The sequence below is a fragment of the Drosophila santomea genome, chromosome 2R, assembly GCF_016746245.2.
Source record: "Drosophila santomea strain STO CAGO 1482 chromosome 2R, Prin_Dsan_1.1, whole genome shotgun sequence".
NCBI classification, from domain to species: domain Eukaryota; kingdom Metazoa; phylum Arthropoda; class Insecta; order Diptera; family Drosophilidae; genus Drosophila; species Drosophila santomea.
In genome coordinates this window covers 604,237-618,491 of record NC_053017.2, presented here as the reverse complement: position 1 = coordinate 618,491, position 14,255 = coordinate 604,237, and the positions used below count along the sequence as shown (strand labels likewise).

General features: G+C 36.1%; 2 protein-coding genes across 3 annotated transcripts; one reads left to right on the top strand and one right to left on the bottom strand.

Annotated features, from left to right (window-relative positions):
* The first annotated feature begins 6,648 nt into the window (after window positions 1–6,648).
* On the top strand, window positions 6,649–7,103 carry LOC120447170 (ARL14 effector protein). Its single transcript, XM_039628627.2, has 2 exons — window positions 6,649–6,869; window positions 6,922–7,103. The coding sequence occupies exons 1-2, from the start codon at window positions 6,683–6,685 to the stop codon at window positions 7,083–7,085; spliced, it is 351 nt and encodes a 116-aa protein (XP_039484561.1). The 5' UTR covers window positions 6,649–6,682; the 3' UTR covers window positions 7,086–7,103.
* A 3,682-nt stretch (window positions 7,104–10,785) lies between these two features.
* Window positions 10,786–13,441, bottom strand: LOC120447168. Of its 2 annotated transcripts, none has more exons than XR_005615919.1 (2): window positions 11,109–13,436; window positions 10,786–11,052 (listed from the first exon to the last, which is right to left on the bottom strand). XR_005615919.1 is itself a non-coding variant. In XM_039628626.1 (2 exons), the coding sequence occupies exon 2, from the start codon at window positions 12,567–12,569 to the stop codon at window positions 11,334–11,336; it is 1,236 nt and encodes a 411-aa protein (XP_039484560.1). In that variant the 5' UTR covers window positions 12,570–13,318; window positions 13,377–13,441; the 3' UTR covers window positions 10,786–11,333. The 2 variants fall into 2 exon arrangements, 1 of the variants encoding a protein (XP_039484560.1); XM_039628626.1 differs by having other exon boundaries at window positions 10,786–13,318; window positions 13,377–13,441.
* Window positions 13,442–14,255: the final 814 nt, after the last annotated feature.

Sequence of the window (14,255 nt, the reverse complement as noted above, 5' to 3'; positions counted from 1 at the left end):
ACGCTACGCTGCGGCATTTTAATAGTGACTGAAATCAGTTTACATATTTTAATACACCATATTCGTTAGACTGAGATTACCAATAAATAAATGAAAAAATGTCAAAACATTTTTCAAAACTGTGGGCGTGGATGCTTGGGCCGGTTTGTGGCAAACAAATTTGGACGTGGCACACAGTTTTTTGGCATTTCGATAGAAATATGGGCAAGAAAACTATGGGCATGTTGCGTGGCAACATGGGTCTCTTGAATCTGTATCTCAGCTTTCTAGCTTTTATATTTTCTGAGTATGAAACGTTCATATGGTCGGACAGACGGACAAACGGACACGGTCAGATCAAAGACATTATAATAACAAGATGCGTAACGGCCATACATTGGTTTTGCACTATGCAGCCACTTTTTTGGTGACGACCAAAATTGCTTTTTTTTTCGCTCGCCTAAAATCGAGAGAGTTAAAATCTAAAAATAGAATTGTCTTGCTTGTATGAGTAAAAACAATAAAGGAGATCGTGTGCATGTGTGCGTGCTTATGCTAGAAGACGATTTTAGGGCCGAAATCAATTTTGATCTAAGAAACAAATTTGTTTAATGTTTTGGTCAATTTCGTAATTCGTAACTCTTATGGTTTGAAAGAAGTTTTTTATACACGTTACTCGTAGAGCATTTTTTACCACCCATAATTGCGCGCTTTTTTAAAAATATCAAAATAAAATATAAAAAATAATTTAAGTGAATCTTATTTGCATTTCAAATACTGAAAATTGGTAATTATACCCGTTACTCGTAGAGTAAAAGGGTATACTAGATTCGTTGAAAAGTATGTAACAGGCAGAAGGAAGCGTTTCCGACCATATAAAGTATATATATTCTTGATCAGGATCAATAGTCGAGTCGATCTGGCCATGTCCGTCTGTCCGTCCGTCTGTCTGTCCGTCTGTCCGTCTGTCTGTCTGTCCGTCCGTATGAACGCTGAGATCTCAGGAACTACAAAAGCTAGAAAGTTTAGATTGGGCATACAGACTCCAGAGACATAGACGCAGCGCAAGTTTGTCGATTCACGTTGCCACGCCCACTCTAACGCCCACAAACCGCCCAATACTGCCACGCCCACACTTTTGAAAAATGTTTTGATATTTTTTCATTTTTGTATTGGTCTTGTAAATTTCTATCAATTTGCCAAAAACCGTTTTGCCACGCCCACTCTAACGCCCACAAACCGCCCAAAGCTGCCACGCCCACACTTTTGAAAAATGTTTAGATATTTTTTCATTTTTGTATTAGTCGTCTAAATTTCTATCGATTTGCCAAAAAACTTTTTGCCACGCCCACTCTAACGCCCACAAACCTGCACTTCTACTAGCTGAGTAACGGGTATCAGATAGTCGGGGAACTCGACTATAGCGTTCTCTCTTGTTTTTATACTAGTAATTTGACTAAATAACTATAGTAAATAATTAAAACGTATACAAAGTAAATTATTAAGACTACTGTAATTTAAAACAAAGAACAACAAACAAAAAAAAAATAATATTTAAAATATTTCATAAAAATAATTTATAAACTAAAATGTTATTTATAAAATAAATAAAAATATGGAACTCTTTATTGCAAAATTGATTTCATTGATGCACGAAGTGCGGACATAAGCACCGAAGAATCATTGACGTCTTATATTTTTCACACGTCGCACGCTGAATACTCTAATGAAAACTATTCTAATATAAAACAAGAGAGACCGCTATAGTCGAGTTCCCCGACTGTCTGATACCCGTTACTCAGCTAGTGGAAGGGAGAAGGAGAGTCTTAAACACAGTTTTTGGCGGTTTGTAGGCGTTATAGTGGGCGTGGCAGAAAGTTTTTTGGCAAATCGATAGAAATTTACAAGACTAATACAAAAATGAAAAAATATCAAAACATTTTTCAAAAGTAGGGAGTAGCAGCTTTGGGCGGTTTGTGGGCGTTAGAGTGGGCGTGGCAAAAAGTTTTTTGGCAAATCGATAGAAATTTACAAGACCAATACAAAAATGAAATAATTTCAAAACATTTTTCAAAAGTGTGGGCGTAGCAGCTTTGGGCGGTTTGTGGGCGTTAGAAAGGGCGTGGCAACATGAATCGACAAACTTGCGCTGCGTCTATGTCCCTGGAGTCTGTATACTTAATCTAGCTTTTCTAGCTTTTGTAGTTCCTGAGATGTCGACGTTCATACGGACAGACAGACGGACGGACAGACGGACGGACAGACGGACATGGCCAGATCGACTCGGCTACTGATCCTGATCAAGAATATATATACTTTATATGGTCGGAAACGCTTCCTTCTGCCTGTTACATACTTTTCAACGAATCTAGTATACCCTTTTACTCTACGAGTAACGGGTATAATCATATTTGAAAATTATTATGCATTATTAGGTACATAGATTGTGCTATTATTATTTCTATGTTGAATTTAAATAATTGTTATGTTAAGGCAATGCAAAACTAGAGTTTTTAAGTGGTGGCAATTTATAAAATATAATATAGATTTAAAGTCTAAGAACTTCTAAAATGAAGGGCATATTTTGTCATTTTTACAATGCATGTGCATACGTGTGCACCAATACAGTGGTCAGCTGTCGCTGTATGCGTACAAGAGAGCTGCTGGCTCTAGAGCTCTCCGCTCTCTGGCTTTTGAACAAAATTTCGAGAGAGCCTGGAGCCACTTGAAAAGCCACCACGAAAAAATCGTGTGCAAAAAATTCGTATGGCGTTACGCATCTTGTTATTCTAATGTCTTTGGTCAGATCGACTTCGCTGTTGATCCTGAGCAAGAAAATATGGTTGGAGACGCTTCCTTTTGCCTGATACTTACTTTTCAACAAATCTATAGTACTCTAGTTACTCAATAAGAAAAAATCCCTGTCCCCATCGTTTTTTTCACTTTGGCAAGCACAATACACCAGATACTACTCGCTGAAAATGACAGAGAGAAACGGCTTTCTCAGTAAATATTGGAAAAAGGAATATTGCAGATTTCATTTTGAGCTAAACAACGAACCCTGTATTTTTTCAAAAATAGCAACCGATGATGTGTCCAGGGAACAAATATGGTAATCATGTTATATCTACGTCAATGATGTGGCAATACAAAAAAATACCTATCAATTTTGATGAAAGTCAGCGCCAGGCATTCGAACAACTTTAAGTTCTTCCATCTAAAAATATGATGTTGCTATACCCATAATATATGAAGGCTTTTAATTTAACAACAGGACGAAAACCAATAACCAGGATATCAAAACCTCTAAAAGAAAGGAAAATAGAATATGCAACAAACGAAACGGGGCTTCTTGGTGTAAGGTAGCTCTTAAGAATTTAAGAAACTACATTTACGGGGTAAACTATGTAAAGATTCTTACAGATCCTCAAATCCTAACTTCTCAGATCGTAATCCAAATGCCAGAAAAGGATAACTATATCGCAAATTCACCTTCCCGCCACCACATCCATATGCTAGAAGAGTACCACCACACAGAGGACATTGCCACGATACACAGCGAGTTTCCCCTAACCTAACCTGTCGGCGGACAAACAGGTCAACTGCTTTCGAAATCAGATAATAACAGAAGAAAGCGAAACTCCTCTAGCTATCCTTATGTAAAAAATATATATAAAAAAACTCAACATATTTTATTTTTGTCAGACAGAGAAACGCAATCACTCATTCAGAGACAATGTGATGCGGTAAAAAAAAATCAACGTAATCAACGCAATTTTATGCGAACTACCAGCATTTGCATTCATTCAAAATAAATTAATAGAGACATTCCCGACAACCACTTTTCGTTATACAAACTTCATGGTAACATCTTGGACACAAATAAGCAGAGGGTAACCACTACCCCAGAACACAATAGGGCTCATAGAGCACCCCAAGAAAACGTGAAACCAATTCTGCGGCATTTTTTTTACCCCAAAATGATTCAATTGGCAAATTAAGTTGTTACAGATTGTAAAGTCAGTCAAAAATCTGGATCCGACACCTTCAAAAACATGATTTTGGAGAAACGTCCATTCCTTCATACACATTCATTTGTAGGGAATGGCCCGATTTTGAGAATTGGAACACAAAGAGCTCATAGAACCAAAAAAAGGACAGATAAATTTTAACACAAAGACCGAAGAACACCTACACGCGCTAAAAATCACAGTAAATATCTCAACGCAAAAAAAAAACAAATCAATACGGAACATTTATACGAAGCCTTGCATTCAAGAATTAAGATTATTATTTCTGAACTCCAGTACTTAAAGTTATTAGTCACACTAACAAAAATTGGATTAGTGATTTTAGACTCCAACGATTTAGTAATTATATTCCATGAATGGGAGCATTCATAATGAGAGTAGCACAACTTAAGGGGTTATATATGTTGCGGTCGGTCAATAAATCGAAAATTTTTGTATTCTTGTATATGTTTCTAAAAATGTGATCCCAAATTTTCATAAAGATTGAAGTAGTAGAAACAAAGTTATAGCTTTTTCATCTTGCTCCGTTAGAAAGGCTTGGCGCTTCAAGTCTCGCGATTATCTCGGAATGATGTTTTTCCCAAAACGTCATTGCGGTGAAATCAGCCTAGAATGTAAGAAAATAATGGACAGGATGTCCAGCACAATAACACTATTTTTTAATTTGCGAAAAACAGGAACATTAAAGCCGACAGCGGTCGTCAAATAATATATGTTGGGTAGCAGCGCTTTCCTCCATACAACATTTTGTAGGAAGTTGTCCTACACAACCTGATCCCAACAGATGCACATAAGAGGCACTGCACACTGTACTACTCGACACCTTCGAAAATAAAGTTATCATCAACATTGATGAAACTATTATAGTCAATAGGCAACTAGTACATTCCACGAGGAAATAAAGGTGATAATGCGAAACATCGTTAAAAAATCTCCAGCGCCAGCTACATCAACGATCCTTGACTTAACAGGCCAAGAAGAAATATCCGAAAGAAGAAATAAATACTGAAACATTTGGGTTGGAATTTAATGACGCACTTGATGGATTTAATGATGAAATATGAATTAAATTTGCTGTCGGGTAATCGGTTCCGATTTCTGTTGTATGGATGTACGCCCCAAATGCAGGATTGAATGTAGAAAAACCATTTATATTTTTTTCTCGATTTGAGTTTGTGTTGAAAGTAACTAGTTCATCGTCTCTTTCGATCGGTCTGTGCTCAACCAAAAACCAATGTCGTGTTTCCCTTTTGATCTGCTTATTTGCTGACCGTTTTGCAGCGAGCGAAGAAAATAAAAATCTTTAGCATTTGTATGAGTGTATATGCGAATGATCAGTCTACTTGTAATCACGCTTGTTTTCGTGGATTCGGAGCGTTTCGAGTGTTTTAACTTTTGTGCCAAAAATTGGTCGCGATCACAACAAAAATGTGTTCTTTTTTTTATAATTTAATTCAGAAGACAATAAGCCTTTGTTAGCAGGCTCTCACGCATCAAATTCAAAACTGCATTTAATTGCAAAATATTCGGAAGTATTTAATGAGTTCGAGATTGACGACAAAATACAACAAAATATTCAGGCATGCTCCGATAATCGAATTCGTAAGATTTTTACGATTTCGACTTGAAATCGTAAAATTGGTGCTCCGGTTTTCGAAATCGTATGAATTTTTCGATTTGTAAAACGGGCACATTTGTCTGGGCGAAATGAAAAGCAAATGCCTTTTTTTATATCAAATCAGATCTTATTTACTAAGGGAAAAAAATATTTAACTCAGGGGTCTATTGATGTTAATTCCACATTCCCACAAAATCATTCTGCCACTTAGTTATTTTATAAAAAATATATTTCTGACCTCACCTCAGATTTTACAAACAAAATGTTGCCGTCGGCAACAACAATTTACGATTTGGTAAGGGGTCGAAGTACGTCGCAAAAGTTATCCCGAAGGCTGCCATACTGTTAGTGGACAGGCAGATAAAAGTACTTATAAAATATAAAAGAATTCATTAATTAATTAAAAGGAGGGCCACACGTGTTCTTTGTAAATATATGTAAAGATTATGACCACCGCCTTTTTTATTTCTGGATAGCGAATGTTTTCGACAGATATTAAACTCAATTTTTAACGCGCCTTCGATGAATCCCATATCCCATATGTGACAAAGAGCTCTTTAAGTACAGAAAATGTTAATTTGCTACTAGTTGTAAAGCTTTATACTGAATAAATAATAAATCTTATGCTTACATCTAATAAATATGTTAAAATTTATGCTAAGTTTTGTTTAAAAGGCACTGAAGACAAAAGATTGTTTCGATTTTTCGCTCTTCTGCTGCCCCTTATTGAGCGAGCGTTCAATTGGATCGCTCTCTCTGAGTTGTTGTTGAGTGAGCAGAATAATAACCATGCAACTGAGAACAGTTAACCGAAAACCAAAACAAAGAGAAACGAAGAGTTATGTTCAGAGCCAGAGCACACGCGCATCGTTTGTTACGAATGACAGTCGAGAGGTATTTGCGAGCTTTGCTAGAAACACATTTCCAGTGTAAGCAACTTATAATAATAATAATATGGCAGTGAGTACACAGTATTAGTGACTCGTGGTATGATCAAATCGTTGAAACAAGGTCAAACTACTATGTATATTAATCTATTAATTCTGCCTTAGATATGAGGTCTTCTGTAGATCCAGATTATTCTATAGGTCGCAACTTGCGGCAGAGACATAGAAAAAAAGGAGTATCTAACGAGTATTCACATCATTTGGATACCGAAAATAAAAAAAAGGGCAGAAAGAAATGTCAAAATGGAGCATATGATGAATACGGAAATATTCGCTTCAACGGTCTGGACATTTGTAAGTGTAAATCAATCCTAAGATAGCCGAATCTAAGAAAAACATATTTCAGGCGACTGTATGAATCAAGAATGTGATGGTTGCTGGTATAATTGCCGAGGCTGTGGCTCAACCAGGTGTGGTCCTCAATGTCGCTCAAATCGAAAGCTTTTTTATGAGGACATTACATATGACGGAAAAGATTTAAATATTCAAAATAAATATATTCCAAAATAAAGTAACATCTAACACTTATCTTAAATATTTATTGGTTTAGAATAATACAACTTTTAAATTGTCATTTTGCTTATTGAAAAAGAAACTATGGTTTCCAAACATCAAAATGAAAACTTTAGACGCTAAGGCTGTTCGTTCATGTGAAAAAAAGTATTTAAAATATCAAAACATTTTTCAAAAGTGTGGGTGTGGCAGCTTTGGGCGGTTTGTGGGCGTGGCAGAAAGTTTTTTGGCAAATCTATGGAAATTTACAAGACCAATACAAAAATGAAAAAATATCAAAACATTTGTCAAAAGTGTGGGCTTGGAAGCTTTGGGCGGTTTGTGGGCCTTAGAGTGGGCGGGGCAAAAAGTGTTTTGGCAAATCGATAGAAATTTACAAAACCAATACAAAAATGAAAAAATATCAAAACATTTTTCAAATTTGTGGGCGTGGCAGTTTTGGGAGGTTTGTGGGCGTTAGAGTGGGCGTGGCAACATTAATCGACAAACTTGCGCTGCGTCTCAACTTTTTAGCTTTTGTAGTTCCTGAGAACTCGACGTTCATACGGACAGACGGACAGACAGACGGGCATGGCCAGATCGACTCGGCTATTGATCCTGATCAAGAATATATATACTTTAAACGGTCGGAAACGATTCCTTCTGCCTGTTACATACTTTTCAACGAATCTAGTATACACTTTTACTCTACGAGTAACGGGTATAAAAATACTCTTAAATACAATAGACTGTCCAATTTAAAAACTCATTTGGTAAAACGGCACAAAATTAATTTAAATTTGATTAATCTAAAAAATGTTTAAATATCATTAACGAGTTACACAATAAAAAAAAAAAAATGAAATCAATAGATAACAGCTTATAAGGTGTTATTTTGGATTGGATCCCCCCGGGCCCGTATTCCCTGTCGCCTGGCCTGGCTATACGATATGCAGTTAGTAATGTTTGTTTTGCCGTTCCGCCAACCCAGATAAATGAAAAAGTTAAAATAATTTAATACCCGTTACTTGTACAGTGCATTCGTTGAAAAGTATGTTACAGGTAGAGGGTGGCGTTTCCGGCCATATAAATTATGTATATATATTCTAGATGAAGTACAATAGCCGAGTCGATCTCAGAAACTATAAAAGCTTGATTAAAAGGTTGATTAAGCATACAGATTCTAGAGACATACATTTTGACGCCCACAAGCCACCCAGAACTGCCACGCTAAAACTTTTAAAAAATGTTCTGAAATTTTTGCAATTTGTATATGTCTTGTACATTTCCATCGATGTGCAAAAAACTTTCTGCCACGCCGCCTTTTACTCATAAATTACCCATTTACATTTTTGTGTTAGTCTGGTAAATTTTTAACTCCCAACGTTACGCTAATGAAACCAGGTAAAGTAAGGATATGTCTTGATTGCCGGAAAGTAAACCGTTTCACTGAAAAGGATGCATACCTGTGATACCTTTCGTCAACCAGTAAAATGTCCCGCTTGATTATACCTTGAAAAAAATGTTAAATGTTAGCTGAGTAACGGGTATCTGATAGTCTACATTGTTTTTCCACTCTGACGACCACCGCAATGAATCTACCAGGATGTTCTTAAAAACATATTGCTTGTTAAATTAAATCTCACCTTTTTTGATATTGATAGCTTGCATCTTCTTGATAATTAAGAATTTATTATTAGGAATAATGTATAATGTAAATGAAATTATAACTTAAAACCATGATAACTCCTTTGTGTACATATGATCAAACTTCCAACCTGTTGTCTTATAAATTAAAGTTATTTTTTCCAAAATCTTTTGATGTATTATTTTTGAAACCATTAGAAAAAAAGAGAAGCAAACATATAAAATTTTTTAAATTATAATAAAGTTGCTACAGCTACTGCATGAATTGGTCGCTTTTTGATTTTTTGACTTACGCTAATGGTCGAAAGCAACAGCAACCAAAATCAAAAATAGCCAAAAATCGAGCGCACCGTCTGATGCTGCTGTGCCAGTTTCCTGCCGCAAAAAGTATTCAAAGTAGAGCAGTAAATGAGATCCAACGCTCAGACGGGCAAGGATGTATTCCCGATGGTGTCCGCGAGTCCAACAAAACAACGCCTGCTTGCAGGAATCCTTTGCACGATATGATTTATTATGTCTGTGGATACGGAATGGATTTCTACCGACCACATTCCGCAAACAAGAATCCATGCACGTCTCGATTCCTTGAGGTCACTTGTCGTATTTGGGCAGAAGTTAGGTAATGACGATAAACACACGGGTTTTCCACGGAGTCCGCCAAACCAGACCGAGGATTCGTCATACCCGTAAATGACCTCAATCTCAAGCAAATTTACCCATCACATAAGAACCTTGAACAACGAGAGCAGGAATATGCATTGGAACGATAGCGCATTTTCAACAGCGCCGAGGAAGAGGATAACTTCGCAAGCAACGCTTGCAGAACACAAAAACTTTTTGAAAACATAACCGAACACCGACGATTTAGGCAGAAAGTCGTGGACACGGAGATGAGCGTACAATAAGACAAACGTTTCTTTGCCAAAACTAAGGGTGATGGAGTAGAAATAGTGGCACTCCTAGATACCGGTGGTAGTGCGAATTATATTGGAAAAGTAGCAAAAACATGTTTGGAAATAAAAAACTATTTTTTTTGTTCCTTTTTTTATAGTGACTTAAAAGGATACTTATTTTAAGCAGCAATACGAGGATTCATAGTTGCTTTTTGTTTTAAACATATATGTTTTCAGTTTTATTTTTATCAAAATATAGGATCAAGATATAGGATCAGTACGACAATTGTTTGGAGCAGATCGCCATCGCCTAGTTATGCGCGCATGGGTGTATCACTGTACCTGCAGCGCTCTTCGATTCTCTCTCTTTTCGCTCTTTTTTCTTCTCTCCTTAAAGCTTTCGCGTTATCTATTCAGCTAAATTGCTTTGTATGCCTATGTATATGTTTATATTTTGAAGCCAAGCTTTCGCTTAGTCAACTTGCATCTCCGAATAAAACAAAACATACAAATACATTAATATTACCTACTGTCCTCATTAATAGCGCATAGCACATACATATGTAGATATATGTTTATAGTTTATTGATAATAGGTATTTAAGTAATACAACGAAAAATAGCTCGACGAATGTTTATAATAAGTAAGACTTGACAACAGCACTTGATAACGGCTTCTGCTACGGCTTTCGATTACGGCTTTAGGTTACTGCTTTAGTTCGATTCGGCTTCTTTTTAGCAACTTTTTACACGTCCTTTTTCTCCGCAGGCTCTCGATTGACTCTTAACTTCTAGTGCTGGCAACTCTAGTGTCTCCAACCAACGCACAGTGGTTCCTCTTGTATGGAGACGCGGCCATAAATACTTCCAGTGCAGTTAGAAACCTCAAATTTAACCTCAGGGATCCAATAGTGCTTCAGTAAGCATGGTGTAAAAATTGTTAGGATTGGAGCCCCCTTCCCCACCAAAATGCAAAAAAACCCCTTTTCAAGCACCTATAAGTAGGCAATAATTTTTTTTAGCAAATAAAACCAGGTTAATTCGTGTATATTTTTGACAAATGGGCAGGCAGACAAATATATATACTTTATGGAGTCTTATTCTTCTCTCTATTCTCTTCTTCTTTATTTTTGTTGTTTGGAAAAAACTAATGAAAAATATAAAAATGCATATTAGAAATTAATTTAATACTTTATTATTAATTTTACAATGTTTCCTCTAGCAAACTATAAACAGATTCAAGCAAAGTTGACTTATCCTTTTTCTCAAGGTCCCTCTGTCCGGTTATAAACGGATCGGAGCGTAGAAGGAGTGCATTCAAAATGTCGGTGTTTGTAATAATCCGTGACATTTTCCGGCTGTGATAAAGTCTACATTTTTTAATTTCTTTGTTGTTTGATTCCGCAGCTTCCTCGGAAAGCTCTCCAATTGATATAATTGCATGTTCTATAATTGCAGATCCATGAATTAATACCTTGTGAACTGTAGCCGGCAAATAGTACCATGAATATTTTTTTGTCAGTTGCTTGGCAGTTTCTAAAGCGTATTCATTAAATTTCTTGGCATTAATTTTGTAGCCCGATGCAATAGCTTGAAGTATAGTGGCACAACGATGGATCAAGTTTTCATCTATTCCTGTAATATCAGATGCCAATTTTGGATTAGAAAAGAATTTTCTAGCGACATTTCCGTCGTTTGATGATCCTCTACCCCCATCTCTGGGCTTGTCAACTATTAATCCCATTTTTTCGCGAAATTCTTTTTGAATTTTTTTGCTTTCTTTTCATTACTTCCAATTTTTTTTCCGGATCTCTCACCTGCCACATCTTGACGGAGGACTTGTAAGATATATGTAAAAAGTATTCAAAGAAGCGTATTTTTGCATGAAGGGGAGAAAGACCAAACTCGAAATGTTCTTTGTTTACAACTTTGTTTAAGCATTTGTCCAAATCGTTCATTTCTTTTGGATTTGCACCACAAATGTAACATTTGGCAGAAGATGACTCAGTTAAGGCATTGCATACCTTTCCATCCACCATAGTCAGTTGTAAACTATGTTCAACGTTTATATTTCTATTATGAATAAAAATCACTGACCGCTTTAGAAGGTTTATTTTCTCTTTAAAATATCTCTCCTCATTGATAGAAAGTTGACTTGTCTCTTTTTGGAACTGGAAACGTATTGGCCTGCAGTAACGCGTTGAGGAGGGCCTGGGATTTTTCCAAATTATTTTATTGCCAGATTTTGAAATAAGTTGAAGTGGTACGTAGGATGTCACAAACAAGCTTTTGTCATCTAAATCATTATTGGAAAATTTTTGTTTGTATTCACTATGACCTGTACTTCCATCAAATCCCCATTTTCCAATTAACACCAAATTTTCAATAGAATCGTCATTGACTGTTTCCACAACATTAGCCTGTAGCTCTAAAATACTCGACGCTGTATTATCTAATAAACTTTGTAATTCAACTTCAGCGTGAGATTCGTCTACAGATATGTTTTCAGGGTATCTCTTTTTCTTTGAATTTAATATACGTTTATAGCATGGAAAAAAATCAAAGGATATTTTGCTGTTCACGAAGTTTCTGATAAGCAAATATTGGTTTTTAGACATAGCGGTCTCCATTAATAGCGAAATTACCTCATCGGGATCTGCTGGCAATATATTTTTCATTTCACATTCAGTGCGTAACGAAGAAATAGCAGATTCGTCTAATTCGGCCAGATGAGCTATACGCCGTCGCTTTGTTCTCGCCGAGGATTCCTCAAAATCAAGTTTTTGACGTCCACGATGTGGACTTTGTACCCTTTGCTGATATTTTTTAGAGATGTTTTTCACTGGAATTGATTCGTTTTGATTCAGCCAATCAGACTTATATTTGAGTACTGACGATTTCTTTCGATCATAGCGTGTCCAATAATCAGCAATTTGTTTACAAAGGTTTGGAATACATTGCATATGTTCGGTCAATTCAACTATGTAGCCTTTAGTCTTAATTTCATCTCGTACAGCAGTGATAATTTCTTGTATTTTTTCTGTATAGATACCCTTTTTTGTGCACCATAAATTAAAAATGTGATGGCGTTCAAACACACACTGATACAAATCGCCGTCTTAAGCCAAGTCAAATTTACACAGAAAAAATGACAAAATAATTAATTAAATGAGCATTGAAAATTTTACACATACACGAAAGACAAAATCACACAGACAGCACAATAAAAAGGCAAAACAGAGACTTCGTTGGCAAATTTGACTTTGAAAAAATAAGAGATTGGGTTAGTATATTAACGATAACAAGCACATCCGCAACTTTCCGCAAAATTCTCGAAGAGTTTTATTACCTCAAGAAACTCTTTAATACAATGACATAAACATTTATTTCGGGGTATCGGCGGGACACAACTAAAACTTTACGTAAACATGAAAAAGACGTTCACAAAATACACAAAAAAGGTTAAATCAAATATAATTACAAAAAAAGTGTTAAATCAATGAAATTAACTTAACATAATGAATTTATAAAAGTAAATACCTTCAAATTTAAACTGCATTTTAAATTATATCAATCAGATAAGTATTACTGACGCTTTACCTTTTTGAAGTTCGCTCTGTTATTAAGAAGAATGCAATTCGTCCAACTACGCTTCGCAAATGAGCTTGTGCTTGCGACTTCAATTCTATTTTTAGAAAGTCCCGTTAGCTTTCTAGAAAAAACCGGTTTTGTCTTGTATTGTCTGGACATTTTAGAGATGATTTGTTTACTTTTTGCGCAAATCTATTCTGGTTCATATTTTTTGAATTTTGGCCTCTGGGGGAACCACTGTGCAACGCTGCCAACTGCTCGATATATCGCCTGCTTACATTCGGACGACAACAAGTCTTCTGCTACATATCGTATCTCCACAACTTGATGTTATCTACGCTTGTGGAGGTATAATTTGGACCTTCAAACTCGGCAGTCTTCTTGACGTCATAGCGGCTACAGTGTTTCACTTTCACTACCTCGTAAGGACCAAGAAAAGTATTAGCCAGTTTCCTACCAGCGACGAACTGCGTCCGCCTTATTGCAACCAGATCCCCTTAATTATAAGTGACCTCCTCCTTTCTCTTTTTGTCAAAATTGTGTTTGTAGACATCTTGGGCTTTTTGTATCTGCTTTACGAACTCCTCAAAAGCGTCTGAGGTATAAGCTGCTCCACTATCCGTCACGATCCGAACAGGAAATCCAAAAACTTTTGACCATTCCTCCAGCTTTTTGATAACTTCATCGGATTTTGTAGCGAGCAACCACACGAACTTTGAAAATCCATCGACCATTGCAAATATGTACTTATAAAATTTTGCCGTAGAATCCATTGGGCCAAGGTGATCGAGATGCAACGGTTGACCACCTTTGTCTATACAGTTCAGATAACCCTCCTGCTTACCAATTTTCTTATTGGTCATTATGCACTATATGCAAATTAAAATTGATGTTAAAAAATTATTTAAAAAAATATTTTATTTTTATATTTTAATAAATTTATTGGTGATAAACTTTTTCACTTAAACAATATTACAAGACACTATTATCTGATTTTATCTTCGATCGTTCTCGATCCGATCCCGAAACAGACTGACTCTTAGATTCTGAATCCTGAT

Excerpts from the sequence above, each read along its gene's own strand:
- LOC120447170 (XM_039628627.2), top strand. The coding sequence starts at position 6,683 with ATGAGGTCTTCTGTAGATCCAGATTATTCTATAGGTCGCAACTTGCGG. Across the intron at positions 6,870-6,921 it reads CTTCAACGGTCTGGACATTT|GCGACTGTATGAATCAAGAA; the intron begins GTAAGTGTAAAT and ends AACATATTTCAG.
- LOC120447168 (XM_039628626.1), bottom strand. The coding sequence starts at position 12,569 with ATGCAATGTATTCCAAACCTTTGTAAACAAATTGCTGATTATTGGACA.